Below are 27,688 nucleotides of genomic sequence, written 5' to 3'. Positions count from 1 at the left end.
GAATAACACAAGCGCTCTCGTATCTCCTCTGTCTGAACTGGATTAATTTTCTTTCGTTTTCAATATCTTTATTACAAATCAATGGTGTAAAAAAATACATTCCCTTATCTATACTGACTAGTTAGAACAGCACGGGGTTTTCTGTTTTGTACGGCGAATTTTGTACGCTGACGAAATGCAAGGGTAACCGATCTGGTCGGTTCCTTTAGTGCCATATATATTCCGAATGATATGCTATTCCGAACGTGAGATACGTTTAACAAGAACAACAGCAACAACAAAGTTCGCGATAGAACCGACACACATAGCTAGAACGAGTACAATAGAACGACGATAACATTAATTATTAATCCGAGTTTAACGGTATGTCTGCGCTTCTTCGTCGTTCGATATATATGCTTCGGAAATATTGTACCTACGGAATTACTCGCACGTTCCTCCGGTTTAACGCGCGGTTCTCCGTGACGAAAGGCGGGAGTAAACCAGAGGCAAGACATGCACGTGAACTTGACATCGCATATACAAACGCATTTTGTTTTTCCTGTTTCTCCCGTTCGTGTATGTACATATAAAAGAACTTACAGACTAGTCGCGTAAAATTGTAAATTGTACATTATCGTATTTACAGGTACGCATGCTACCACTTAATCAAGTGCGTGTTTTCATCTCTCGTGAGCTTTCTATCAAAATTTGGAAGGCTTCGTCGTAAGTCATAAAGTGGAGCGAGACCGTGTCCGGTCAGACGGGAGACGCGCGAATAAAGTACGAGCGTGTCGCGATCAATCGATTGGGAACCTTCCTAATTTCGACAAAATTACAATTGCACTGAATTCATTTGGACTCCGTTATCGGAAACGAAACGGTAAATAGATAAAGAGAGAAAGAGGAAAAGAAAAGACGTTCCATCGACGAGGAACGTTTCTTTTTTTTTCTTTTTTTTCTTTTTTTTTTCTTCCTTTACGGTGGAAACTTCTGCGATATATACTCGGAGAAACAGTCTTTGGTGAATGAAAGAGATAGAAAAAAAAAAAAAAACGACAAGAGAATGCGTATGACGATCATACAGCGACACTGAATGGACAGATGGATGGATCGATGGAGTAGATGGATGGAACGTGTGTGGCCAGGTCATGAAATGAAGAACAACAGAATGCATTTAATGAGCGATTGTTTATTATGCTCTTATGGTCACTTGTCATACAGGTAACGATGCTTTCTCATGAGTGAAAATAGTTAATATATTATGTTTAATATTTATAATTATTTAACATTGAATGGAATAACTCTGATGATGAAAGAATAACAATTTATGGATGCAAATAAATGTGATTAGAGTGTAAAGTAATTATTTAGAGTAAATTCAAATGCTGTGAACTAATTATATATACATATATAAAATATATATATATGTATATATAGTATAATATATACTTCATCAATAACAATCATAGTGTGGTGCCCAAGAGGTCACGTAAACTTTTAATAACAAGCAAAAATTATCAAATAAAAACGTAATCATTTTCGCGTCGTCGATCAAAAAAACAAAGACCTATTTTTGTCTTCTTTCTCGTGTTCAGGCTTACAAGCCGTGTGATGCATGCTCGCTTGTCGTCGCGTTTATCGATCCGCACATCTCGGATTCATTTTGATTTTTCCCGATCGTTGACTGGTCGTTTGAATTTTGCCTCGAATAATCACGCTAATCGTCAGATTAAAATCATTTCTTTGGAAATCGTAAGGAATATTAACAAGAATATTGGAGAATATTAAAAAAAGAACGTCGAGTGGATTCTCGTCGCGTCGATAGGGAAAACACGAAAAACACTCCTCTCTATCGACTCGAGTGGGGAACAGCTCGACGATTAATCGGCGCAACTTTCGCCTGCTCGTTTAGTTTTCGAATTAGCCCGTTCGTATCGGTCTAACGAAATCGAAAAGGGTATAGCTTCTGGTTCGGCAAGGTCGAAAAAGCGGAGCGTTTTTGAAACGTTCAAATCCGAGGTGAGAATCGAAGTTAAAGAATCGTTTCCTCTCGCGAAAATACAATTGAACGTAACATTATAGAAAAAAGTAACGCAGCTTTTTGTGCTCGATACAATATAACAATCGTTTGTTCTGAAGGGAGTCGTAAAACACAAGGGACAAGTGTCTCGTCGTATGCTTAGTTTCCTGTCCTTCTTTTCCGAACTATCGTATGCAGAGCTACACGCGACATTTCCCTATTATTTTCTTTGTTTTCGTTTTCTTCTATACTTTCGTCTCTTTTTCTTGGAAAAAAGACCGTGACAGAACAATGTTACAAATGGATCGTTTATTTGTACGATCCATTTCACGGACAATCGATGCGCATCGACACACGTATCCAAACACGTGCATATCCCTTTTCTAATATATCGCTTAGATGATTCTCAATAATTAACAGCCCTATTATAGTTTCTCTTATCTTCTTCTTCTTTCTTTTTTTTTTTTCTTATCCGTTCAGAGAGTTTTACTCGCCAATCGGTATGTATATAAATGTATACATATATATATATAATCTTTCATCTCAAGAGAACACGCTATACCCTTTAATAATAATAATAATAATAATAATAATAATAATAATAATAATAATAATAATAATAATAATAATAATAATAATAATAGAGATTCTCTCTTTTTCTTGTGATAGTTAGATTTAACTATAGTTTCTCGCGAACTTTTCAAGCTGAATCGCAGTACCCTTTTTCTATCAGGCGAGTTCTCGTAATATATACATATACATATATACATACAGATATATATTAAAAAATACAATTTCGATCGCTGCTCTTTTTATGCACCGTTTCCTCTTTTTAATATATATCCTGACGAAATGAACAAACAAGAAAAAAAAAAACGGAACAAAAACGTATGATCGACCGTGCAATACGTGCGTCAATTAAATCGGCCGGTCAAAGCGCGCCACGTATCGAATTGAAACGGATCTTTCTTTCCTTCCTTTTGATTATCATCGATCGATCGAATGCCAATTTAGCCGTATTTTCTTCTTTTCTTTTTCCCCCTCCCGCCCCCAGCTATCTCGTTTATTTCTCGGTGATCGCGATGCATGAAACGCACGAGGCACACGGTCGTCGTGTTCTTACTATTACTTTATAGCCAAAGGAATGTAAGGTACAATACTTGTGATCGTGTTCCATCAGTGACGAACGAATCTCTACTATGGTACCTCTTTCGCAGCCAGCTGCTCTTGAAATTCAAAATGTTCGTGGAAGATAATGCTATTTATTTCATCTAATGTAACCGGCATCGTAATTCGGATGCAATCCTTTGAAAGCACAACGCGCGGCACTGCGTTTCGCGTGAAACCCTCTATTATATATTTTCATATTTTTTTTTTTTTTTTCGTTTTGTTTAAATCTTTCTTTTGCGTGTATAGGCATGCAACATTTCGCGTTATACAAGTGTACAATGTTCCTCTGTACGTGTATGCATATATGTATACGGGTATGCGTGTCTCTCTGCGTGTATGTAATGTATGTATGTATGTATATGTGTGCGTGTGTGTATAATGACAACAAGTCGTTAATGAACATGAATGTGCACACATGCACCATCGCGGTGCACAACTTTTTTTTTTTTCTTCGCGACTTAGCGATTATTAATCTACTTATATTCAACAAGGTACTTAATAGTTTTTTTTTTTCTTCATCCTCATCATCATTATAATCCCCGAGCTGCTATGTGCTACTTCTACCTCAACAATAACGATTCTCATCCAAGTTCTTCGTTATTATTCTTCATTATTTCTTCTTCTTTTTTTTTTTTTTTTTAATCTTTTTCTTTACATATGCTTACCCAAAATAATATACCGTGTATTAACAGTCTAACTCTAAGTCTCACCTCCAATAAAATAACATTACATACACTTTTGTACAATCCTTTTAATTACACGTTAACGAATCTTCTAGTCGTTTAAATGTGCTCTCTTATTAAGTTGCCCACTGTTCGCTCTTTTTCTCTTTATCATTTATTTAGTTATTTATATCTGTTTTCTTCTACTCTTTCTTTAAATAGTTTATCTGTCGAATAAATTCTTCCTCGGTTCTATTCGCTCTGCGTCTAGATATTCTGAATCATAATTTTTTTTTCTTTTTTTTCTCTTTTTCTCAGACATTCGGCCATCCGCGATGAGAAGATTCTTCTTCTTCTTCTTTTTTTTCTTTTTTTTTTTTTGTAGAGATTTAGTTATCGGTATGCATTGCTATTTTGAATACACTAACGAGGCTCGTCTCATTCTGTTCTTTTCTTTTTCTATGTACGCGGAGAGAAAGCTTCACTTTTCTTTTGTTCCTTTCTTTTTCTTCTTTTCCCTTTTTTGCATCGCTTCGTAAGTGGCGTATTTTTCAATTGTACGACGATATCGGAGATCTGCGAATTTAGCATCTGCTCGATTTACGCAGAAGAAGACACAGTGCGGGCTCGTGAATGATCGAAATTTGTATTACGTGTCGATGGGCGCGATATTTAATACTTTATCGGTAAATACTATGCACTAGAATCGACTAACGTCGGGATATTTTATCTTTTCTTTGAACTTGTCCAATTATAATTCTCGTCTCGCTATATTCGATTATCGTCCATCTTTTATTTTTTAGACAAAAATAAAAGCCTCTTTTCGTTTAATTCCACGCGTATCCCTATAATAGATAGATCTCTCTCTTTCTCTATATATATCTTTTTCTTTTTTATATATAAAATATTTACAGCCACTTTGTTATTTTCTTTTTATCCGCTTTGTATTGTTTTCTTTTTTTTTTTGTGTTGTGTACTCCTTCCTTATTCTGCTCGTTTAAGGGCATTGCAATGCAGGTGTATCGTGAAATTTTAAGTTCGGCGAATTGAAACAAGAAGAAAAGAAAAAAAGAAGAGAGAGAGAGAGGAAGAAAAAAAAACAAAAAGCGAAGCTTCAACGAAAACGAGAAAAGAAAGAAAAAAGAAAAATATCCAGTGAACCAATCGATGCTGCAAATGTTCAAATGTTGTGCAATACACAGAGCAGTTAAAAATTTCACGTACAACAGCGTTTAAAGTGGGAACATCTGGCGAAGAACAAGTCAAGACAATTCGTTTATGTTATCAATTGTTGATAAAGCTCGTTAATCTTTGTCCTCTCTACCTATAAATAATTAATTTTGCTATATTGTCGATCAATGCAATGCAATCGATTATTATTATTATTATTACTTCTTCATCCTCGACGTTTCATATTTTTACCGTTTCTTCGACATCTATCATCGTATCTCTTACTGTATATTAATACTTCTTAATGTAACGTTACACTTTACATCAATTCTTTATATTTCCCTCGACTATTGTTAATTTGCTCTATCGTTTATACCTTTGATTATAGCGAACGATTGCGAAAAGTGGCAGTAAAAGAACCTTCCGAGAATATAACATTCTTAAAGGGTGCAAATGCAACGTTTCTTTACAAACAATGGCTCGAAAGAAAAGCGGTTTGTGCTACGAAAATATCTTCTACATAGGATTTTTTCGTCCGATAATCCTTCACTTTTATTCTACGCGTTTCAACGCCGAACGTATCGAATCTAACATCAAGCGCAGACCGGCAATAGGAGAAAAGAAAGTCAGCTTTCTCTCTGATTTGACAACAACAAGAACAATTTCCAAACGAAACGCATTGCTCCTGTTCAAGAAACTGTTGCATTTTTTACAAAATTTCTAATTCCTCGTAGAATATGCATGAATATATTATTTTATAAAATAAGAAGTTCGAACTTAGAGTTTTCAATCAATACGTATAGATCGACACAATATATACGTGTATATATTGTATAGATATATATATAGATATATATATATATATATAAGCTCTATCTCGTCATCGTGATAATCAACATTAAAATCCCTCGACAGCTGTAAAACGATTCTTTGTACACTGCAGAAACTAAATAAGCATATACAGGTGTGTTTCATAATACTTTGTAACGATTTAATATATGCGTAATGAGAAATAAACGTATTCCGACTTTATTCAAAACAGCCTGCATAGTCGCAGAATATACACATCTTTAACAACACGTTCTACCGTCAAAACGTCAACAAGTGTGGCTGATGGGATATCAATATGGCACTAAAGTGATTGGGTGGAGTGTGTAAATGTCGTGCGAAAGAATTTTTTCATTTTTGTTTTCTCTGCTATCGAATATGTAGCGATCCCTCGTTCGATCTTTCGTTCCTTCCTTCTTTCCCTTTCGTTCGTATCGGAATATTAATTTACATATGTAGTTAATGATAAATCATCGTTACTCTCTTCCTCTAATCCCCCCCCTTTTTTTAATTTGTCTTTCCCCCTCCCCCCTCCGCTATTTATTTCCGTTCTATACAGGTAAATGGAGTCTGTGCGAGTGGAGTGATGGATGATGGAACATGAATTACGATGTAGCCTAGCACACACAGCCAAGTAACGTGACACGCAAGCCACACCATCGTGGCGACGTGTGTCAAATTTAATTATAGTTACTGTAACAATAGTTCATATTAGAATTGAGGCGAATCAATGCAATTCCTACAGTTTCCCTGATTACTACACTACGTCTCCACGTGCGAGAGTATAATTATACATTTTTTATCCATTTCTGTAAATATCTTTTTTTTTTTGTCCTTTTATCGATTAGTCCTTTTATTGATTAAAACGTTGAACCTGTAATGACGATTTTTACAAGAGATTTAAGACACTACCTACACATCTATACTTAGTAATCGTGTACAACTATCCACGGAGCTCAACAACCATTCTCTGGCACCGTGGTTCACCATGTTTATTATCGTTAATTTTTTTTTTTCTTTTTCATTACCTAGAGAATGATCGGATGAAATATATCTCAAACTGTACAAAACAAAGCGTCATATGAAATAAGATTCTTCTAAATGTGTGGCGACTGCCGGCTTAATTACTCTAACGATGTCCTCTCGTTAAACAACTCGTAGGTAACATAGACTGGCCAACCAATACTGTTCTTTTTTTTTTTTTTTTCTTTTTGCCACATTGCATGGAGGTATTTTCGTATCGTTATTTCAAGCAACAATCGTCCAACACGCGAACAATAAAATTTAACGCAATAATATGCAACCGTATAAAGGTGAACCCTATAAAGGTATCTGTAAACGTGAAACAATCCAGAAGAAACGTATACGAACGATCGTTCTTCCCCGTTGGACGTTTATCTCTATGGAATTTTCTGCATCGACCGTTAATAGTTACGATTCAATGTATTTTAATTTCTTTCCCTATTACGTTATACGTCTTCTAAACCGATGAACACATGCGAACCGTAGCCCCGTAACATTTACGATATTTATAAAATACTAATATTGTACAGAGAGATGCATATAAACCGCTAAAGGAAATACTAATAGTAAACTGGCTGATCACTATAACTTGTAATATGTTTATCGCTTCGTTTCTTACCGATGGTGCAAGGAGAGTGAGTTAGTTCTTTTTTTTCTTTCTTATCAAACGTTCCAAGCGATAACATTGGAAAATGGATATTGCGACATGCGATGCTCATAAAATTGAACATTTAACATCAACATCATCTTTTTATCACGTAGAATAAAACTGATACGTCTTCTCGTTTCTCCTTGCTGATGAATCGTTATTCGCCATCGAGTTATTTTTCCCTGCACAAATAAATTCTATGAATTTACACACTACATACATCAACGTATCGTGGCAATTTTCACGTACTGGCAGCTGATAAACACCTATCTCCCTCTCACCCAATTATTTTCCCTTCTTTTCTCTCTTTCACTCATTTCAACCTCATCACAGCTATCCTTATACATAATGTGTTCTACTAAGGAATGTGTTTACTGAGAAAAACCGTAACCTAATCTAATTATCCCGTGCTACCTACAAGTTGTTTGTCATAGAGATTTACTTGAAAGAGATTTACTTACACGTTCTTATTCGTTCTTATTTTTCCTTCCGTTTCTTTTCGTTAATGTGCATATTACAAGTTTCACATACGTACGGACTCTGTTCGAATCGAAAAATGATAATTGCTGTTTGATTTCGATTACAGGAAATGACATAAGGAACCTTTATAAGGATTATTCTCCTATGTAACCGATAATATTAGAAACATTGTAATTTTGGTAATAAAATATTCAAATGATCAAGCATGTTTTCGTTTTTTTTTTTTTTTCAACGTGACAACCAGAATACAATCATTCGTCGCATGTTTTGTTGCTTATATATGCTACACATAAAAAAAGAAAAAAAAAAAAGAGTTACAGAAGAAATATTCTATGTGAGAAAAGTCTATTTCACTTCACTGTAATAATATCGATGTTACTTGTAACAAGCACAAAATATGTCAACATTCTTGTGACGAAAATCGAATGAAAAATTTGTTTCCTTCATCTACTTATACAAGTTCACTGCAATACTAGATTTAGATACATTAGTACAAATAATCATATGAGAGTCATAAATGAGAAAAGTACGAATCGATGTGTGTAAATGAAAATGGTATAAAATCTGTTTCCCTTTGAAAATCTTGGCCTGTCCAAATCAATTGGAACACACCTGCCTACCGGCAGTCAGAAAAAGTGTGAATTATAAAATAGAGATAGAGAGAAAGTGACGATAGGATAAAATTAAGAAACCGCCAATGATAGATCTAATGTGATGATACGTATAATTAGCGAAGAAAAAGTACTGCATATACGGATGCAATAGAGAAATATTATGCTGCCATTAATATTAATAGCGCAATGGCTATATTAAAATAAAGTGATTTATAAATTAAGTTAATGGTACACGTGACGTTTGTAACATGTTCTATTAAAGTTTTTTTTTTTCAAATAGATCTATCTACAGCAATCTAACAATAGTTTGCATCTTTATCGTATCTGTGACTTCTTTCTCAATGTATTTGGGCAACACAGTGAAGTTTAATCAATAGTTCACATACAATTTATGAATAAACATAAAATCATGTTTTACGTACGCGGACGCAAATATTTTGTCAACAATGTTTATAATATCATTTCATTACTTATATTATATCTTTTATATATTATATTTATATATGTATATATATATAGAATATATATGTGTATACATATATACATATACATATACACATATATGTCATTTATATTTTAGATAATATGAATTCTCTTTTATTTAATAATCTAATTCGAACTTTTCATGTATATATAGATGCATCTTTTATATACATATATATATTATATATATAATATAATATATAATATATATATTTACTCTTTTTCTCTCTGTGTGTAATATATTATTACTCGTGTTATGCGATATTTATGAATATACAAGTTATTTTTAAAGAGTGGTGAGCCAGCGTCTCCAGCTATGAATTGTACTCATGTACACTTATATATTTCATTTGACGCTACAGCTAACGTTTTCAGATACTTTAACTAAACCCATTATTGATTACTGCCTATCCCTTATATCACCCTTTCCTAATACCTACCCCCCCCCCAAAAAACAATGATTTGAAACGTCCGTTATTAGTAGATGCTGTATCCTCTTTCTTATCTAGCAATGAAATATAAGCTGTTTGCTCTTTTGTTTATAATATTGATAATTATTATCAACATAAACGAAGTTTCTAGCTAAAATCCATTCCCTATCTAAAGATTTGATTCAGTGTCAAGGTGCAGTTGTTAAAAATCTGTCAAAGATTTGGTTGTCTTAAATAGAATTCCACATAAAGCAGTATCATACAGAACCCAAGGATGTATGACATGACTGCTGACCATGACAGACACTTTTTACATAAAACTGTACGTACGTATGTATGTATGTATATATGTATGTATGTAGAAACCTTAATTTGCTGTATTTTCATCAGAATACATTAATCATTGCATAGAAAAGAATTGAAAGCACTAGCGAATGGAATATTTTGCTCAAAAAATATTTCACGATTAAACTATTGAAAACAGATGTATATAAATATAAATATCTCTACATGACAAAAATAATTATATTCATGCTGCTATAATATAAAGGAATGACAAAAACAAATTTCTATGTCACAGCTTTTGCTTTGCAAAGTGTCATGAAATGTATCTCATTAACTCAAATTGTATTCAACTGATATACCTTGAAACTAAAAATAATTAGACAAAAGTTTTAATGTACAACGCATGTTAACCATACTAAAATGTTACTTGAGAGGATCTTTTTGATTCAGTGATGAATCGAGTAATTCTTATCTTAGCACGCTAATATAATGAATCCTCTGTTCCTAAGGTATGAGTAAGGAAGAATGAGACTTGATGTTTATATACTTCTGGGTACATTAATCTAAATACTATAAGATATAATTTGATGAAGATTTTGAGAAATAAAGACTTTGGGATTCAGAATAAAACTTGGCAATAAAGTATTATGTTATTCATTTAACTGGACCAGCCAGCATTGTAAATATATAAATATATGTTTATACATAGAATAGCTCTCCCTTTGTATGTATATTTATCCTCCAGCCAAGTTATTTCTGCTTTACATATGTAAGATCTTTGGTTTTGCCAAGGTATTACTCTGTACTCAAGAAATCTTGCTCATATAGCATGTTAATCGTTCAATCGGCCTAATCATTTCATAGCTCAAGGAACAGTTCAATACAATAATTTGCAACATCATTTTATGGAAGTGAATATAATTTGATCTGCACGATACACATTAAAATACTAAATCCTCAGATCGAAGTCATTCAATTTGTGAGTTCTGTATGACCTTCTAACTAAAAATATCTTTCATATTAGTACTAAGATTATGCTCCTATACAAAAAAAAAAAAAAAAAAAAGAAAAAATAGATTTATTTTTATGAAACGAAACAATTACCCATGTAACATTGTCGTCTTGACCTTCCAAGAACAACTATGGCCAAATTGTGCCATTTCGTTTCTAATGTAATCATAATTTCATCATGCCTTCTTTCAATATCCTATACCATACAACTAGATATATTATGTAACTCTGATGTGGTACGTGTATTATTTGTGATAAAGTCCCGTAACGTGGTGTATCACAGAACAATTGTAGTAGTTATCATTTAACATATAATATTTATATATCATAATAATCTTAAAAGATAGATAAATGTTGACGAATCATGATGGATGCATGAACAGTGATGTGAGAATGCAAGCGCTATAGTGATGTAGCGATAGATGACAACGGGTGGTAGGTGGTAGTGGACGAGTGTTTCAAGAAGGGAAGAGAGAGCTACCGCAGCATCACCTCAAGATGTGAAAAGATGAATAACGGAGCTCAATAATGGGGATGAACAAAAGTGCTGTACTTGAAATCAATGGATCATATTGGCGAGGGCATTCTGACGTGCTCGTTTTGCTTCCTCTTCACTGATCCTCTGCTCAATTAAATATTGAGCAGTGCCGATTGCATTAGGATAACCCGTGATAGTCACTATGCGGTTCCTGGTACCAGGAGCGAACATGCCCTTCTTAGAGATTTGTATGTTGGCGCCACTTAGGTGCTGAATCTCAATGAGGGCACGACCACCGGGTCCCAGAATAGCTCCCACTATAACCTCTGCAATTTCTATGTCTACTTTCTTGGTCTCCTTGTTGTTGGCGTCTACCTGTGTAGGACTCTTACTTACAAGTGATAACTGGTTAGTGCCAAGGCCAAACGAATTGTTGTTTAGATGAATAGCACTGGCAGCTGTGTTGTTTTGTCTGAATGGATCAAAAGGCTCGTATCTGTCAAGTGTATTACGTGGTGTGGGAGACGTAGATCCAAGAGCAGGAACTGTTCCAATTGGCCCAAATACGCCGCCATTGTTATTCGAACCATTTGCTGTTGTAGTGCTATCCATAGGATTTCCAAGGTAACCCATACTAGAAGGCATTCCGATTCCCATTCCGAGAAGATTATATTTAGCAAGTGTAGCGATAGCAGACAAAATTTCGCTAGCAGCAGGTTCCGAAAAACCTGCCGTTCGTAAATTTAGTTTTATATGTTCCAACAATTGCGTTGTCACTGGTGCTGTACCTGCTGTAATTGCAGCTCCTAAATTCAAGTTCAAGCTTAATCCAGCACCATTCAAGAGACTCACTGTGAACAAACGTAAGTCACAATTTAGTAACTATCATACCTTAATCCTGGAACTATATTACACGTTTTTTTATGTTACTAGAAATCTTACCTGTATTGATGCCAGCCGTAGAAGTATACGTGGGAGTGCTTGTAGGTGCTTGAGCATAAGGACTGCCTGTGGGATTGTAATTAGCTACAGGACCACTAACATCGGCATAACTAACATTTGGACATGTTCCACTATGTGGATCATCTGCCACTTTTGCTAATATCATCATTAATGCATTACGGTTATTCTCTTTCTCTCCAATTACCGTTATACATCTTTCTTGCAAAGACACGTCTTTTGCCTTCTGACTTATTTGAACGTACGAGCCACATTCTTCTTTTATTTGTTTAATGTAATTTCCAGCTTTACCTATTATCATGCCTGCAGTGCTGTTAGGTACCAAAATTTTTACCTAAAATATTATATTAAACATTACATGTAAATAAAAAAATGTTAGCTTTCCTTATTGCAATCAATAGATATATGACAAGAACACTTTTGGTTGTGCATTTCTAATTAATACGAAAGCAGTTAATAAGTAGGTCACTATTAACAAAAGCAAATTCAATGACACAATATCTGTTTAATATCTGATAAATGTACATGTATAAATATTCTGGTATACTAAACATACATAAAAAGCATATACGTGTGTAAACAAAGCTTTTTACCTGTTTGTCCCTCTCTGCAGTAGTTTTCCCTGATTCAAAGTCAACGGTTGTCTTTAATGTGAGATCTGGTTTCTCGCGAATTTTATCCATAATAAAGTCCATAACTGCCATTATAGCTTCTAAACTACCCGTAATTAAACACACTCTTTCTGTTGTTCCTGTACATCGCATAAAATTGTATGCAAAGACTGTCATACCACCTTGTACTAACAAATACAGCATAAGGGAATATTTTCAGTCTACCTGGGTAGAAATCGTGGGATTTAGACATTTTGACCCTGGCTCCTGTATCTTTTTGTAATTGGGCAATTGTATCCCCTCCTTTTCCAATGATTGCTCCAGCAGCCACGCCGGGGACCAATACTTTGAGGTGATATGTTCCATCTCCCCCTATATATATATAAAAAAAAAAGAAATTATTACATTAATCGAACAACAGATGGTATGAAGACACATAAATTATAAATTAGTACATAACAGAGTACAAAAGGTGAAAAGTTACAATTTTTAAAACATTGAATTCAGTAAAAAATGATATTTATTACACTAGTATAATCAGTTAGAGAAAAATACAAATTTAACACAATCTTTACAAAACATATACACATTGAAAGCACTTCAAATTTTTTTACGGAAATCACAGTAATTTCTAATTCATTAAAATCGAACGAAAGTGAAACATCAATATTGAACTTGAAAGCTAAAGGTAGCTCTTGTGCAACTTTGGAATGTTTTTCACCAAACTAACACGTTAAACTGTGATTGGCGTTCAAACTTGTGACTTTTGATTGGTTTCTAAATCGGTGGAACGCGAAATCATGCGTACTCACGGGCACGCGAGCGCAGGGAGACCAATATCAACGAGCACGCAGCACGAGTCACGAAAAAGTGTCGGGTAATCGGTGGACGAAGGATAGGGAAGTGCAATGCGGAAAGACACAAAGTTTTGATGCGTTGAAGGCAAACAGCTGTTTGACAGATGGAAGCCCTGTGCGCTCACTCGGTTCGCATCGACCTTGACCCGCAACCTCGGCAGCGGAACGGTGTGCCTGACAACTCACCGATACGCCACATCCTAGTAACTGCCACTCAACGGGTAGCAGGCGCGTTCCTTAGTACGCCGCTTTCGCGACAACGGCGGCACTGCACTACGAGAATACGCCAGAGAAAAGGTACACAATATGCGTACGGATGGAACAAGGTGTAGGTCACTTCCAGCGAGTCTTGCCGCGAACTTAGCGGTTGCACGTCCGATGAAACGGGCGCGACAGGGACGAAGTTGCAGAGTCACGGACCGTGATCGACAGCCACCGCAGCAGCGATTCTCCATTAACGACGTTCACAGGCACAACCGCCCACGCAGGAACAATGACGACGATGACGACCACGATGACAGCAGAGACAGCCACAACGACAACGTCGACGACGACAAAAACGATAAGGAAGACGAACAGGAAAATAAGGACAATGTTGACGATTACGATGATAGGGGGAAGGGTGGAGGGGAGAGGCGACAACGAAGACGAAAACGACAATGACAATGGTGACGTTGACGATAATAAAATGACCGTCAACGCGTAAAAACACCGTTACAGGTGTTGCGTGAGTTAGCGCTTACGATACGAGACAAGGAATTAGAGAAGAAATAGGGAAAATAGGGGAGATGAGAGACGGAAAAAGAGAAGGAGACGTGGCACGAGAGGATGCGCGAACCGCTGTGCGGTGCACCGTGTTCGCGTTCTCGCCTCCGTGTACACGTTCGCTAGGCTTCGAAGTGGGAAACGAAAGGGAACGGTCGTAGCGAGCGATCGCTATGTCAACAGCAGCACCAGCGACAAGATTGTCAAAGGCGTGCGAGAGAGTAAAGAGCATCGCAGGCAAGAGAGAGAACAGTGAAAAAAAGAGAGAGCGAGAGAAAGAGAGAGAAGGAGAGAGAAAATCATTGTGAGTGTACTTTATCGTATGTATAGGAAGATTGGTGAAGGTGCGTAGGGAAGCTTAGACCGCGACAGTCGATAAAAATGATTGACAACGCGCAATTAAAATACCTGATCCGTAATGAGACCTCTTCGTCGCGCCATTTTCCGCGTCACAATCAAGCGGCCGCTTCCTGGAGTCTGCAATCTCCGGGGAGGGACACGTCTCCATTCCTGAGTCGGCAGCCATCTTGTCTTTTCGGTCGGGCACGCCAAGAGAAACGAGGAGAGAGAGGTAGAGTAAGAGAGAGATGTACTTTGACACAGAGACGATAGTCGCGACCGGTGGCAAGTGTCGTTCAAAGCAAGCGAAGGGAGACGCACCACACACGGACCGGACGAACGAATGAACGTACGCACGACCACGATAGGTTTAAGCGGAAGGGAGATGACGGACATATAGACACACGTATAGACGAACGAACAAACGACGAAAGCCCTCGCGGGGTACCGCGTCTCACTGGCGACTGCTCGCGGCTGCCTTGCCAACCAGCTGGTTGATACTCGATGGTGTGTGCCTCGGCCCTCTCGTTCCTCTCTCGCTCACTCTGTCTCCCTCGCTCTTGTACCACTTCGGATCACCAGTTAGACTCTCTTCTTCTAACTAGCCCTCGCGGGCTCCGTTCTGCAGGGACGTACTGTTCAACGTACACCAGGGGCGTCTTATTTCGGGCCCTTATGCATTCATGCATATACTCTTCCATCTTTTAACCAAAAATTCCATCGTTACGACAAACACGCATTTATACGCTCGTCTCTCACTTTATACTTCTTATTAATTTCAAAGTGTAGTCTCGTTGATTTAACTTCGCTTCTTCTGTTGATAATAACAATGTAACATTATATTACATAATTTATTGTATTTCTTCCCAACCTTTATAAACTCATCTGACCGATTTAACATTTCGTCACAAGCGTGTTAATAGTTTCTAATACGTATCACGACCGATCTACCGTGAATCAGAGTTAGCTGAACGAATCGCTATCGATTGATTTTACTGCTAACCATCATACAGTTACAGTTGCGACTTACCGTGGCATGTTGCATTTATCGTATGTATCTATAAGTAATGCGAGGATGTCGTAAACGGTACTAATTTGAATTTCATGTATTTAATCCGCTATTTTAAAAGATATTGTTCCTATTAAGAGAAAACCGTCTATATCATAAAAATATTTTTCCTGTCAAGGACGTTAATCTTGTTGGTGCGCACTGCAGTATGACATCATAGTTCATGTGCAAGTGAATAAGATGCATTTGATTTCCTAGCGATGATTTCAAAACTACGATCATAGTCGCTTATCACGATCATGCATGATGTTTAGATCAATTTTTATCAACGAATATAGATGCTATTATGGTATCGCATATTGATTCGGTTTATTATTCAAATATGGATTAATTATTGAGAATATTTATGAATTTTGATGATGAATTGAAGTCGATGTATAACGTCGCATACCTTTGGGACAAACTTTCTGTTTGTCGAAACAGTCATTGACTTTAAGATATGGAAATAATGGGATCCGTTACATCTAGTCAGTCGAAAGGGAAACAGCCATTTTTCTTTGAAAGTGAAATCATAGGATATATCACGTATACGTGTACGTAATGTACATGCATCTGTTCGTTAATAGTATTCTTATCCGTTAATATGGTTAAAGTCTGAAGAAAGAGGTACTTTTCAGAGTCTTATCTAAGAAAACAACGAAGATAGTGTGCCCTATGGGTTTGTAATGAATTACATGTTCAAAAATATAATTCATGTTATTTTAAATTTCGCAGTAGAGATTTAAGTAAATAATTTACGAAAATAATCGATTAAAAAATATCACTGTTGTTGTTATTATTCTACATGAATAATTTAAAAAAAAATCACGATATTTTATCGACATATATTAAAACGGAAGAGACTGACAATGTTATTACATTATCAATATGCATGATCAAAATAACATCCATTATACCATAATAGATTTTTTGCAATGGGCAGAAACAATGCAGTCATCGTTGGAACTCGTGGGTATTGTTTTCTAATACCGATTGCGCGCACATGTGACTGAAACGGCATTGCTGGCACACTGTAAATCGTATCTAAAACGATTCCCCTTAAAAAATTGCTTTTCAAAAATACATATTCCCTTTTTTCTTTTCAACTAAAACGATTCATTATCAAGAGAGGCAAAGTTCAAAGTTGCAGCGATATCAGACGATACGTAAATACGTAGATAAAAATTTATTTCGCATTACAAACTAATCGTATAAATCCATGAGTGAACAATGCTATATACACAGAGGCTTTCAGTCATAGTCGCGTGTCGCAATGCTGTTACTAGTTGTGAATCAGCTCATCGTTGAAACGACAAGAGCGACAATTCGTGAATCGCGGGATTATTCTTCCTTTGAAAATGTTGTTCTTAAGCCACGAGGTGGCTCCTGGCTACTACTTAAACCTTCACCTGATAATCAAAACTACGTTTGGACACACGCGCACACGATTGCATTTCAGGATCTTTATATCATCTGTTATATCATCAGAAATGAAATGAAATGAAATTTGTCTGTCTCTCGTGATACTCCTGTTCGGCTTCTTCTATTTGCTTTAACTAAAGGCGCGAACACGTTGGTTGTTGTGTTCGCGTGTATGACTCTCACAACTGTCCCTCCGATCCAATTATGTAGGTGCATGTAACACATATGTTGTCATGAATTTTTCGAGCGATGGGACTAGTAGCACTAGTAGCGTTACTCAATATATAATCACTGTACGACCTCGCTCGATTGCACTTCTCTCTCATACGACACACCGTATGTTTCGCTACTAAATCATTCTAAACTTCTACGTGAAATATACATTACAATAGTTACATTGTTATATCCATAATTGCATTACCAAACGCGAAGCTAATTGTGTATTTATTTTGGTTGCATTATTCATTACGTTAATTACAAAAACTGATTAAAGAATTTCAATAATAATTTTTCTACCCCAAAATCGAAAAGTTTGATCCTTTAAAACTGATCACGTTAAGTAACACTCATGGAATTTTTTCCCTTATTACGTCACATATCCAGCGTTCGGATGAGGTAGCATCTCTAAATAAACATATGTATAACTATTGCTATAACCGGTTTATCGTGTTATGTGATTTTCGATTGTGACGCTTAAGTAAGTCTTAGGAGCGTTACTTAACTGTTAAAGGAATAAGTTCCTTTAATGTATTGTCCTTGTTCCACAGCAACTCGAGTGAATGAGCTAGATCCCTGCACTCTTTTAGACTTTAGGTTAGCAGGCTGTCCATCTATACTTAAGCGTGCGCGCACATTGTGCTGCACGCGCGATGCATACATTTAAATGCTTATCCAAGGTTATTGCTTACTGACACATCGTCACCGCTGTTAATACATTACTTATAAAATAGCTACTTCTGCATTCTATAAAGTTTCTCATCTCTAATAACTACCAGATTAGATTTCCACATATTCTGAAATTCTCGATTATATTTAGATTATTACAATTTTTACAAAATATTCAACAAAATAAGTAATCCTTGATTAACATATTCCCTAAATATGAGTTGTAGAAATAATTCAACAAATATATGTATTAGTTCTTGTGCATCGAATATTATGCAAGCGGAACAGTACGATTCCTTGCTACGTTGACCTCATTTCTCGGTTGACCTTAATATCATACAAGGTACTTGAAGTCGATCTATAGAATACCTTCGTTCTATCAAGTTTTTTGGAAGTTGTAATATATATATATATATAAGTATAGTGTACTTACGAGTCATATCATTTTTTTTTTATATCAAAAATGATAATTCGCATTCGTAAATATGTTTTTATTTTGACTACAATAACAAATTCAATTATTTTATATTCTACCGCTTAAAAGTGAATGGTTTAGACTATATGCTTATAGCGCAGTCAAGTGTGTAATTTATTATAAGAAGTATTAAAACATTTAACAATATCAGCTAAGATGTTTGTTTATTTCTATTTGTGACTTTTTATTAATTTTATTACTAAAATTTTTTAATGTTTTCCACAACACACATGGACACTAGTTTGATTAATGTAGTCCAAGATGATGCAGTTCAAGAAAAATATAACCTTGTTCTGAGTTTCAGATAACGGATCTATTATCTTTGGATGATTATTTAATTATATAACTTGATTCGATATCTTAATAATTATATGTCTTGCGATAAAAATGCTGAAGTATTTTGCGAGTTTGTGCTGCTATTGTGTGCATGTACTTCGTAATGGATGACAGTGTTGCTGAAATACAAGTGAAGGTTTATTTTTTTGCCAAAGCAAGAGAGTTAACGGGAAAAAAAGAATGTTACATTACTGTTCCTCAAAAATTATCATACGTTGACTTATTAGATAAAATAATAAGCCAATTTAAATTAGAAAGCATTCGTGATACATCAATCTTAGCAGTGAATGAAGAATTTGTTGCTTCAGATACAACACTAGTACTTTCAGAAAAAGACGTAGTTGCTGTTATTCCACCACTTAGTGGAGGTTTGTCTTGTTTCTAATATGAATATTTTAATCAGCTAATACGTCATTATGAATTAATAATAAAATGTCTTACAATATGAATGCGGTATTTTTAGGTTAAAATGAGTACTGCAAAAGATATCGTCAAATTGCAACAAGAAGAGTTAAATGTTGGACACATAATTGATTTAGTAACAGCTCCTAATTGTGGGGCTGTATCAAGTTTTGTTGGCATTACTCGTGACAATTTTGATAATAAGAAGGTATTTATCCATTGAAATTGTAATTACAAATGTAAAGATATGTTTACTCATATACTTATGACTTCAAGGTTTTAAGATTGGAGTATGAAGCATACGAACCAATGGCTTTAAAAGAAATGAAAAACATATGTTCAAAAATTCGTTCTCAATGGAATGTTTATCACATTGCTATATATCATCGCCTAGGGGAGGTACCAGTATCCAAAGCAAGCGTGGTAATTGCTATTTCTTCTCCTCATAGGGAAGAATCATTAAAAGCTATTGAATATGCTATTAATTCATTGAAAGCATCAGTTCCAATTTGGAAGAAAGAGGTATATGATACTCAAGAAGTTCAATGGAAAGAAAATAAGGAGTGTACCTGGTCAAATAGTAAATAATATTTTTATACGATACCTTAATTTTATAGAAAGACAGAGAATTGTAATATATAGAAATCATTGAGTACAATTACATAATTTTACGAAATTTTAAATGTATCTATTCAGTTATATAAAATTAATATATATTATATTTATGTAATATATTGTAGAATGGTAAAAAATTTGAAAAAGATTTAATAGTAAATATATGTGAATATTAACAAATCGTTAATCATAGTTTTATGATTTTACAACCATTAACCCATTTTGTGACTATGTTTTTTGTGTAGTTCATGATATGATTGATGTAGAAGAATCAGAAAATATTACAGTAAATGACACAGTAGAAACTGTAATAGAATATGACGATGAAGAAGTAGAAAAAGAAGAGGATGATGTAATAATTGATCCAAATCTTGTTCAGATTCGTGCTACCCCGGCTGAACTGAATCACAGAATATTGTCTTTCATTGAAAGAAAACGTCAACAAGTAAACATCGTTAATGTACAAGAATTTTGTTGCCAAAGGTTAGTTAATAAGACATTCACGAAAAGACACGTAATACTAAACGATTTACGATAATTGTAATTTAATGATATTATGATATTTTATGATATTATATTATAGGGATCAAAATGATGAGAATGATAATTCATGCGCGAGAGTAGATGCCATTCTTATTAGGAGAAAAGATTCTAAAAGTCATGTTAAAGGTAGGTCAAGGTAGTAATCCTTGTACTCATAAATGATGAAATATTTAAACATAAATTTTTATAGTACATAGAGTACTCAATGCTTGGGGACCTCAAACAGTCGATCAACATGCTTTACATAAAGCTACGATGTCGGGATCGACCCAAACAAATAATAATTATTCGTCCGTATTGGATGAAAGAATCTCAACCACCGAAAAAATTCTTGGAATAAATCGACCTGTTCCCAAAGATGTATATGAAAGACTGAAAAATATCGAAGATCGAATATTATACTTAGAAGGCATATCTCCTGAATACAAAGATCTTTGGGTAAAAGTTTAATGAAATAATATTAAATTCGATTTAACGTTCAGTGTTATTGATTCTCCAACATTAATTATTGTTTGCAGAAAGCAGAAGATATGAACAACCTCAAAGGAACATTTAAACCAGTCCGGAAAAGGGTAAGTGATATCTTTTAAGTCATATAATTTAATTTCCAAAAACTACTCATTATAAAAAAAACGTTTCAGACATATTCTATGGCAGAACTTGATTCTAAACTGCACGAATTAGAAGACAAATATGCCAAAAGAACGAAATGATCTCTCATAAAAAATTGTTGAAGACTGACCACTTATTTATACATAGCTAAATTTTTCAAAATAAATAATATATCATAAGTATAGGAAATTTGTAGTAATTTCATTTTCATTGTTATGATATAGCAAATGACCAATATTAATCAATATTATAGATCATTACATTTACGCCATTACATTATATACCAAAATTCTATGTCCAATCCTTAAGTACAGGCAGGTCGAAAGGCGGGGCTACACTTTTCGATCAGGTGGAAACTTCTGTTCGAGCATGTACTTACATTAGTTCGTGTTTCGGTTGATAGAGGCAGTCTTCGTCGTGCTGCCATACGGTATGGCTGCGGTTTGTCGAAGTTTTCTCTTTATCCCGATATAATTTGAAGTGAATCGTTGATAGTAATGTGTTATTCATACAGAAGTTCATCGAAAAGTAGCCGTCCTTACGAATGCTAGTGAGTACTGTCATACAATATTTTTAAATACACGTATCTTATAGTGTTTGTCGAGCACGCGGCCAGCACGTCGTCTGCCAGGGTGACAAGCATCCTTTTTCCTCTCAGCTGAGTTTATGGACCATTGGTCGGTTTTATATTTTTTGTTTTCGTCCGATCCTGTTTATTTTGACATAAGTGTTTCTTCGTTTCGTATCCATTACATATTGTTAAGTCGACCGACGATATTAAATCGAACAAATCGCAAATAGGATAACGAGTGTTCTTAGTTTTCAATGAATTTTTGATTTTTGGCCATCTTGGGGATTTTTGGAGCTGCAGAATAATTCTTCACCTTATTATATGCAATATCGACATTAAACATTACGATATGTAATGTTTAAATTTCAAACAACGATACCCGCTTCTTTCCTTTTCCCTATCCGAAAGTATCGTTTATTTTTACGCCGATCTATTTTCGTCCTATCACATGGGTTTCTTTTAATAATTTTCGTAAATTTTGTCGAAATAAGGCGATACATTTCTACCTGGAACTTTGAAGTTATTAACGATCGTACTGTAAATAAATTATAGTCTATTTACTTCTGAAACAAATAACTAGATTTTTGAAACATAGCAATAACGTTGAATTATTAAATGGCGGAAATAAATCAAACGCATTTGTCAAATTCGAGGGTCTTGTATAAAAGAAGAAAGTATACATGGAAATCTTTCTAAACTATCATACATCAAATAAATATAAACTCAAATCTCGATTCGAAGAAAAATCTTTTCCCAAGACAGTGACGCATCGAGTCTTTATATCTGTACTTTGTCTGACGTGCTTTTAAATCTATAGTGCGCGTGCCGTTTCTATCGTGTTGCATTAATAGCGTAAGGAATATGATTAAGATGAGATGTACACATTGGCAACAGCCCTATCTTCAATCGCTAGTGTGCAATAGTTAAAAGAGAAAATCGTGTCGGCGTCGTAACCAGAACAGAAAGAACATAATTCGGAATGGTGAAACTCCGTATTACCGAGGCAACGTTACTAATGTTCTATCACGTTCTTTTCCCTCTTTTTGGTTGTCAGAAAACAACTGACACAATTGAGTGTATTCGCCGCGAGGAAACCCTTCGCGAAACCACCGTCGGTTACGTTTACAACCGATTGAAACGACAAACGCGTGTCGAGTTAGGCGTCTGACGAATCTTGACGAATATTCGCCATTAGAGAATAGGCTAATCTCTGTTCGTGCAGTTAAGCGATTCTAATTGAAGCGAAACGTCGCGAAACGATCGTTTGCGCGCAACAAGGTTTTATTTCGCTTGTTATTTGTGTAACTGCGAATTGATGGAAATCGTGTTGCATGAAAGAGATCCGTTCTGTGGCATATCGATAACAATCGAAGGGATTGTTGCAATCGCAGAAGGCAGCTTCATTTTCTAGTAATTTCAGTAAACCAATAAAGCCAACTTGAAATCGATAAAAATCAAATCACTTTTTTAAACGCGCTACTTAACTCGTGGTTTATCTAATATTTCTAGTAATAAATTTCTGCACTTCCGGATGCAAAATGTATCGTATATTTTATCTTTCTTTCTATTCCGATAAATAAAATTTAGATATTGCAACTTCTTTCTTTGTTGCTGTAAATCCTTTGATTCTTTTGTATCTTAAACTTAAGAAATTCGACAGCGATGGAAAGAGATAATGGCCGAAATTGAAGATGACCCAAAAAATACGGAAGTCTACGACGATATCGATAACGTGACAATTATTTTTTCGCGTTGATTTCATCGCTAAAGGATGGACAAGGGAAGGGAACGAAATTCTTAGTGAGAGAGAGAGAGAGAGGCAGAGGGCGAGAGTTTTAAAAAGTTTCGTTGCATTACGAAATCGTCTTACAAATGCTAGTCGATTGTCCTACAAAGATTTTTATTGCGCAAAAAGTTGAATGCCGAAACCGTTCGCATTTCTATATCAAATCGAAAGGAAACAATTGCCATAGCTTTTAAGCGATTTACTCGTAGACGGAAGACGATGGAAAATTTCCGCCACTTTGACGTATACCAATGCAGCTAGTTGTTCTGCCAAGATTTCGCAACGACAAAAGTAAATTGGCCTGAAGCAGCACGGCACCTCGTTTACCTTTACCTTAACTGCTTAAGGGAATTCGGTTTACCGTGTCTTTCTTCCTCGATTATACACCTCTAGGTATATCGTCCCTTTCATATTCTTGTAAATTTCCAAAACGTACATCGAGAATTGTTCATAGAATTCAAGACATACCTGTATTCTATGTATGTATTTTATGTATTGTATATAAGGCTTAACGACGCTGACGTAGAGGTATATAGTTTTCTGCATAACGATTTGTTGTCGCTCATTGGGCCAAGACGATGCCGTTTTAAGCTCATTTTAACGAGTAGGCCGATAGCATGCAGAGTTTTTCGTTTATATAGAGAGCGGCTATTCTATAGGGTAATAGGGAGCATGATTTCTCTTAATCATGGCTTGCGAGAACGTACAAGTGGCGTAACGCGTTCCACCTAGTTGATGTAAACTGAATTTCAATAAACGTAGCTAGCATAGAAACAGAAGGCATAACGAGCAGTTTGCAACGATTAAAGATTTCTTTTTGGCACTGATTCTCTGATGCGAAAGACGAGAGAACGAGAGAGAAAGAGGGTTCACTTTTATTTTTCCTTTCGTCGCGATAAGTTGATTTACTTTTTCTTGCATTTCCACGCGAAACCGTTCCACACTCGCAATTAGATATGATCCAGCGAGGATAATGAGAAGAAAGTTACTTCCGAGATGGTTATCGCACGAACATGGAGATATATGTAGATATATGTAGTCGTTTTCTGTTCGTGCTAATTTTGCTAATTTAATTCGTTCTTTTCGTGTATATTATCCACGGATATTGTCTCGGAAGACGCTTTATGAATTTCTTAGATTCATCGTCTAAATACGTAATTAGCGTTCGATGTTGCAAAAGGTACACGATTTATCTGCATAAATTTATTCGCCACAAGTTGATTAGCGTGCCAATCTCTGATATATCGGAAACAACGATTTTGCTTCCATACTTTGGAAAGTACGGAATTATTCCGATGGCTATTTCGATTTCTGTAATTTAATCGTGTAGATATATCTGACACGGCACACCGACACGATCAATTCCGATATGGACCTTGGTCCGTTTCTTTCTACGTTTGTGTATGTTCGAGCGGTATGTCTGCGAAATAATTTTTATCAAACGATCGATACGATACGTCTTTGTGATTCAGGGTATCTGTAGAGCAATAATTCAATAATTTGTAAGAAACGCGAAAGAAAGGGAAGAATGCATCGTGTGACGTCGGATACGCATGGCGAGGCAGTGTCAGAAATTCAGTCGGTTAATCACGTAAAACGACGATACGTACCTTAGTAACATTCATTACTACACAGAAGAACTTCGTAGGTCGTTAGACTTAAAAATATCAGGTATCACCCGCTGGCATAAAAAGTAGAAAACACTTGGTTTGCAAGGGAAAAAAAGGACAACATTCTCTTCCAATTCAAACACGCTCGTACAAACACGTTCCAACTACGACTCTGCGAGTTCTAAACATCGTTTCAATAGCCACGCAAGGTGAACAAAGCTGTTGGCAAAATGACGTTTTTATTCGAAGAACTGCGTTCTCCTTCTATTTATAGAAGCTTTTCGCTGACTGATAAGTTAATCCTCTGTTTACCTATAACGAGAGAAGGCTATCCAAATCGATCAAATTTCAATCCCTATGTCACGTAAGAGACACAAGAAATCACGAAATTGACAGATCACCTCGCAGGTGATCTCCTCGCGTCGCAGTTCGAACGTTTCATAAATAAGATAAAGAATCGAACTTTAGACATAGCAGTAAAATTTATTGTACGAATCCAACAGAGTAGCGGTTCATAGTGTTATAACAGAGATTTTAGATTTTAGATTAGATAGAGATTTTATAACAGAGCTGATTTTATGAAGGTTCATATATTATGGATTTGGATCCTATGGTGAGATTATGTTGGGGGCCCAGTTCAGAGATGGCCATGCTATTATTGTTTTCTGACACTGGACCTCTCCCTTTATTGTTGTTTCGATAACCTGCTGGATGTTCGTTAGACCCCCTTGGTTTTTCTATTGTTTATGGGTCGGTGACACCTACCCATGTTCCTCTTCGCCTGCCTAACGCAGACGATCGATGGAGGATAATCACGTTACGAGGATACTTTCGAATACCTGCTTCTCCTCGATCGACGAGCTAAAAATCAGTATAAATTAAAATTTGAAGATGAATCGAAAATAGCGATTTCTAGAGACGCCATCGTCTATCGGAAACTTTCATCCTTAATTAATTCATATGTAACTTCGTCCTCTGTCACGATGTGTCCACGTGGCTCGAAAAGGTGTAACTAAGTTGCTACAACATTCAAGTGAGAACGCATTAATTCATAAAATATAATAAATAGCAGTAGTCTTGTACCGCTAGTAATTCACAGCTTTTCGATTGGTTTAGCAAAATTCATATAGAGAGGAACGGTACAGGGTGTACAGTTAATTGCCCAACGTGAAAAGCATAGCTTCACAATGTCCCCGGATCGATGATGCAACGAAACAGGGTACCGTTGAGTACTTCCGGACCAGTCGATGGCCGAAACAGTAAGGAGTTGGCCGGCAAAGGCTGTTTACACAGTTCCCGGTTTGCAAGCTACTCTGTTATTCGACCAAGGAGCCATCGGAAATACCTGTTGGCAGTCTCGTGAATGAGTGGGAGTATTATGTCTATATCGTGCGACTTGCCGTGATCACGAACACCACGCTCAGGATGCATCGCATTTGCATAGATAACCTGTAAGCTTGAAACCGGCTACCTGTGTGCTGTCTTACGATCCTGATACTCCTCTATTTCGCGTGTGATCGATAGTGTGCTGTTCGAAGTGCCGTTGTGAAAGGTGCCGATCAAACGTATCAAGGTAGGAACACTTTCTTCTTCTGTTGATTTTCACGCTTTGCCGGTCGGCTAATTGATTTGTCAGATAGATAACTCGCAGAGCAAATAGGAAGCAACTCTTCGATATCTTCTTTTATTGGGAGGTAATTATCGCATGAACGATGCGATGAAAGCTTCGATATTGAATCGTCAATTGCTTTTTCTTACGCTTGCGTTTCCTCTCTCCTTTATACATCCAGCGAGATCCAGTCATTTTCGTAATCGATCCATTAATGCTGCAACGAAAGCGATTCTGTTAGATAGTATTTTACGATTTTTCGCTGCACTGTTCACATTTGTCCCATGCTCTTTCGAATGCGTGGCTTTTGAAAACTAGTTGAGCCGGTCGGAAGACGCATCGATCGACTGCATAAACGAGAAGCGGGAAAAAGGGTGGTATCGCAAACGCTGTTTTTTAAATTTACCTGGCAATTTGGGATTATCTAGCGGACAAAGTCATGCTACTAAATAACTTGTTCTTTTCCTTTTTTCTTTTGAGAATTCAATATTATTCGCGTACTTGTGTATTAATGAATTCTCTCGAAAGATGGCTTCTAAGGCAGTCAACTGATAGCAGTGGAAAAATTGAATCGATACGTTCAACGTAAAGCTGAAACAAAGGGAAGATGACAAAGGGAAGAAGCTATTGAAAAATATTATAAAAAAATTCCAGGCATCTAGATTTTATCGTCGCAAATAATAATCGGCAGATTGGCCAATGCTTTGATAAAAAGCATCAAAGGCTTCGATTGCTCCTATCTATACCAAGCCATAGGAAATCGATGATTCACATAATAGTCGTTCGAAATTACGACAGAATCGCGGCTGGTTAGATCGTAAGTTTTTTACAACGAGCCCTGCCTTCCAATCCAGAATCGTCACCATTTTTACAGGAACATTTCGTGCCGGAAATGATTGCCAGTTCGATCCTTGGAAATTGTGGAACCGATCGTTCCGGCTGGCTAGTCATCTTTA

The 27,688-nt window shown here is 35.9% G+C and overlaps 3 protein-coding genes across 9 annotated transcripts in view; 2 read left to right on the top strand and 1 right to left on the bottom strand.

Annotated features, from left to right (window-relative positions):
* Positions 1-1,151: 1,151 nt before the first annotated feature.
* LOC100651952 (RNA-binding protein Pasilla) lies at positions 1,152-15,272 on the bottom strand. Of its 3 annotated transcripts, XM_012308612.3 has the most exons (6): positions 14,888-15,271; positions 13,083-13,229; positions 12,840-12,997; positions 12,229-12,580; positions 11,683-12,137; positions 11,419-11,612 (listed from the first exon to the last, which is right to left on the bottom strand). In XM_012308612.3, the coding sequence occupies exons 1-6, from the start codon at positions 15,003-15,005 to the stop codon at positions 11,604-11,606; spliced, it is 1,239 nt and encodes a 412-aa protein (XP_012164002.1). In that variant the 5' UTR covers positions 15,006-15,271; the 3' UTR covers positions 11,419-11,603. The 3 variants fall into 3 exon arrangements, with proteins under 3 accessions (XP_003395567.1, XP_012164001.1, XP_012164002.1); XM_003395519.4 differs by having other exon boundaries at positions 1,152-12,137; positions 14,888-15,272; XM_012308611.3 differs by lacking the exon at positions 14,888-15,271 and adding an exon at positions 13,901-14,038 and having other exon boundaries at positions 1,152-12,137.
* On the top strand, positions 14,646-21,345 carry LOC100652072 (molybdopterin synthase catalytic subunit). Of its 2 annotated transcripts, none has more exons than XM_003395520.4 (9): positions 14,646-14,783; positions 18,953-19,352; positions 19,448-19,594; positions 19,663-19,966; positions 20,247-20,484; positions 20,585-20,670; positions 20,735-20,982; positions 21,063-21,116; positions 21,186-21,345. In XM_003395520.4, the coding sequence occupies exons 3-9, from the start codon at positions 19,454-19,456 to the stop codon at positions 21,255-21,257; spliced, it is 1,143 nt and encodes a 380-aa protein (XP_003395568.1). In that variant the 5' UTR covers positions 14,646-14,783; positions 18,953-19,352; positions 19,448-19,453; the 3' UTR covers positions 21,258-21,345. The 2 variants fall into 2 exon arrangements, with proteins under 2 accessions (XP_003395568.1, XP_020718925.1); XM_020863266.2 differs by lacking the exon at positions 14,646-14,783 and adding an exon at positions 16,703-18,516.
* Positions 21,346-21,547: 202 nt separating this feature from the next.
* LOC100651835 (tubulin polyglutamylase TTLL5) overlaps positions 21,548-27,688 on the top strand; it is a 36,425-nt gene continuing 30,284 nt past the window's right edge. For 3 of the 4 annotated variants that reach the window (XM_012308619.3, XM_003395518.4, XM_012308617.3), the window contains exon 1: positions 21,548-21,706. The gene's annotated coding sequence lies outside the window, so the exon portion shown is untranslated. Of the gene's footprint in view, positions 21,707-26,457; positions 26,697-27,688 lie in introns of those variants that run through there. The other variant, XM_012308618.3, reaches the window with a different exon arrangement.

Source organism: Bombus terrestris, chromosome 5, assembly GCF_910591885.1.
Source record: "Bombus terrestris chromosome 5, iyBomTerr1.2, whole genome shotgun sequence".
NCBI classification, from domain to species: Eukaryota; Metazoa; Arthropoda; class Insecta; order Hymenoptera; family Apidae; genus Bombus; species Bombus terrestris.
The sequence above is the reverse complement of the archived record's forward strand: the minus strand, read 5'-3'. Positions and strand labels throughout refer to the sequence as shown.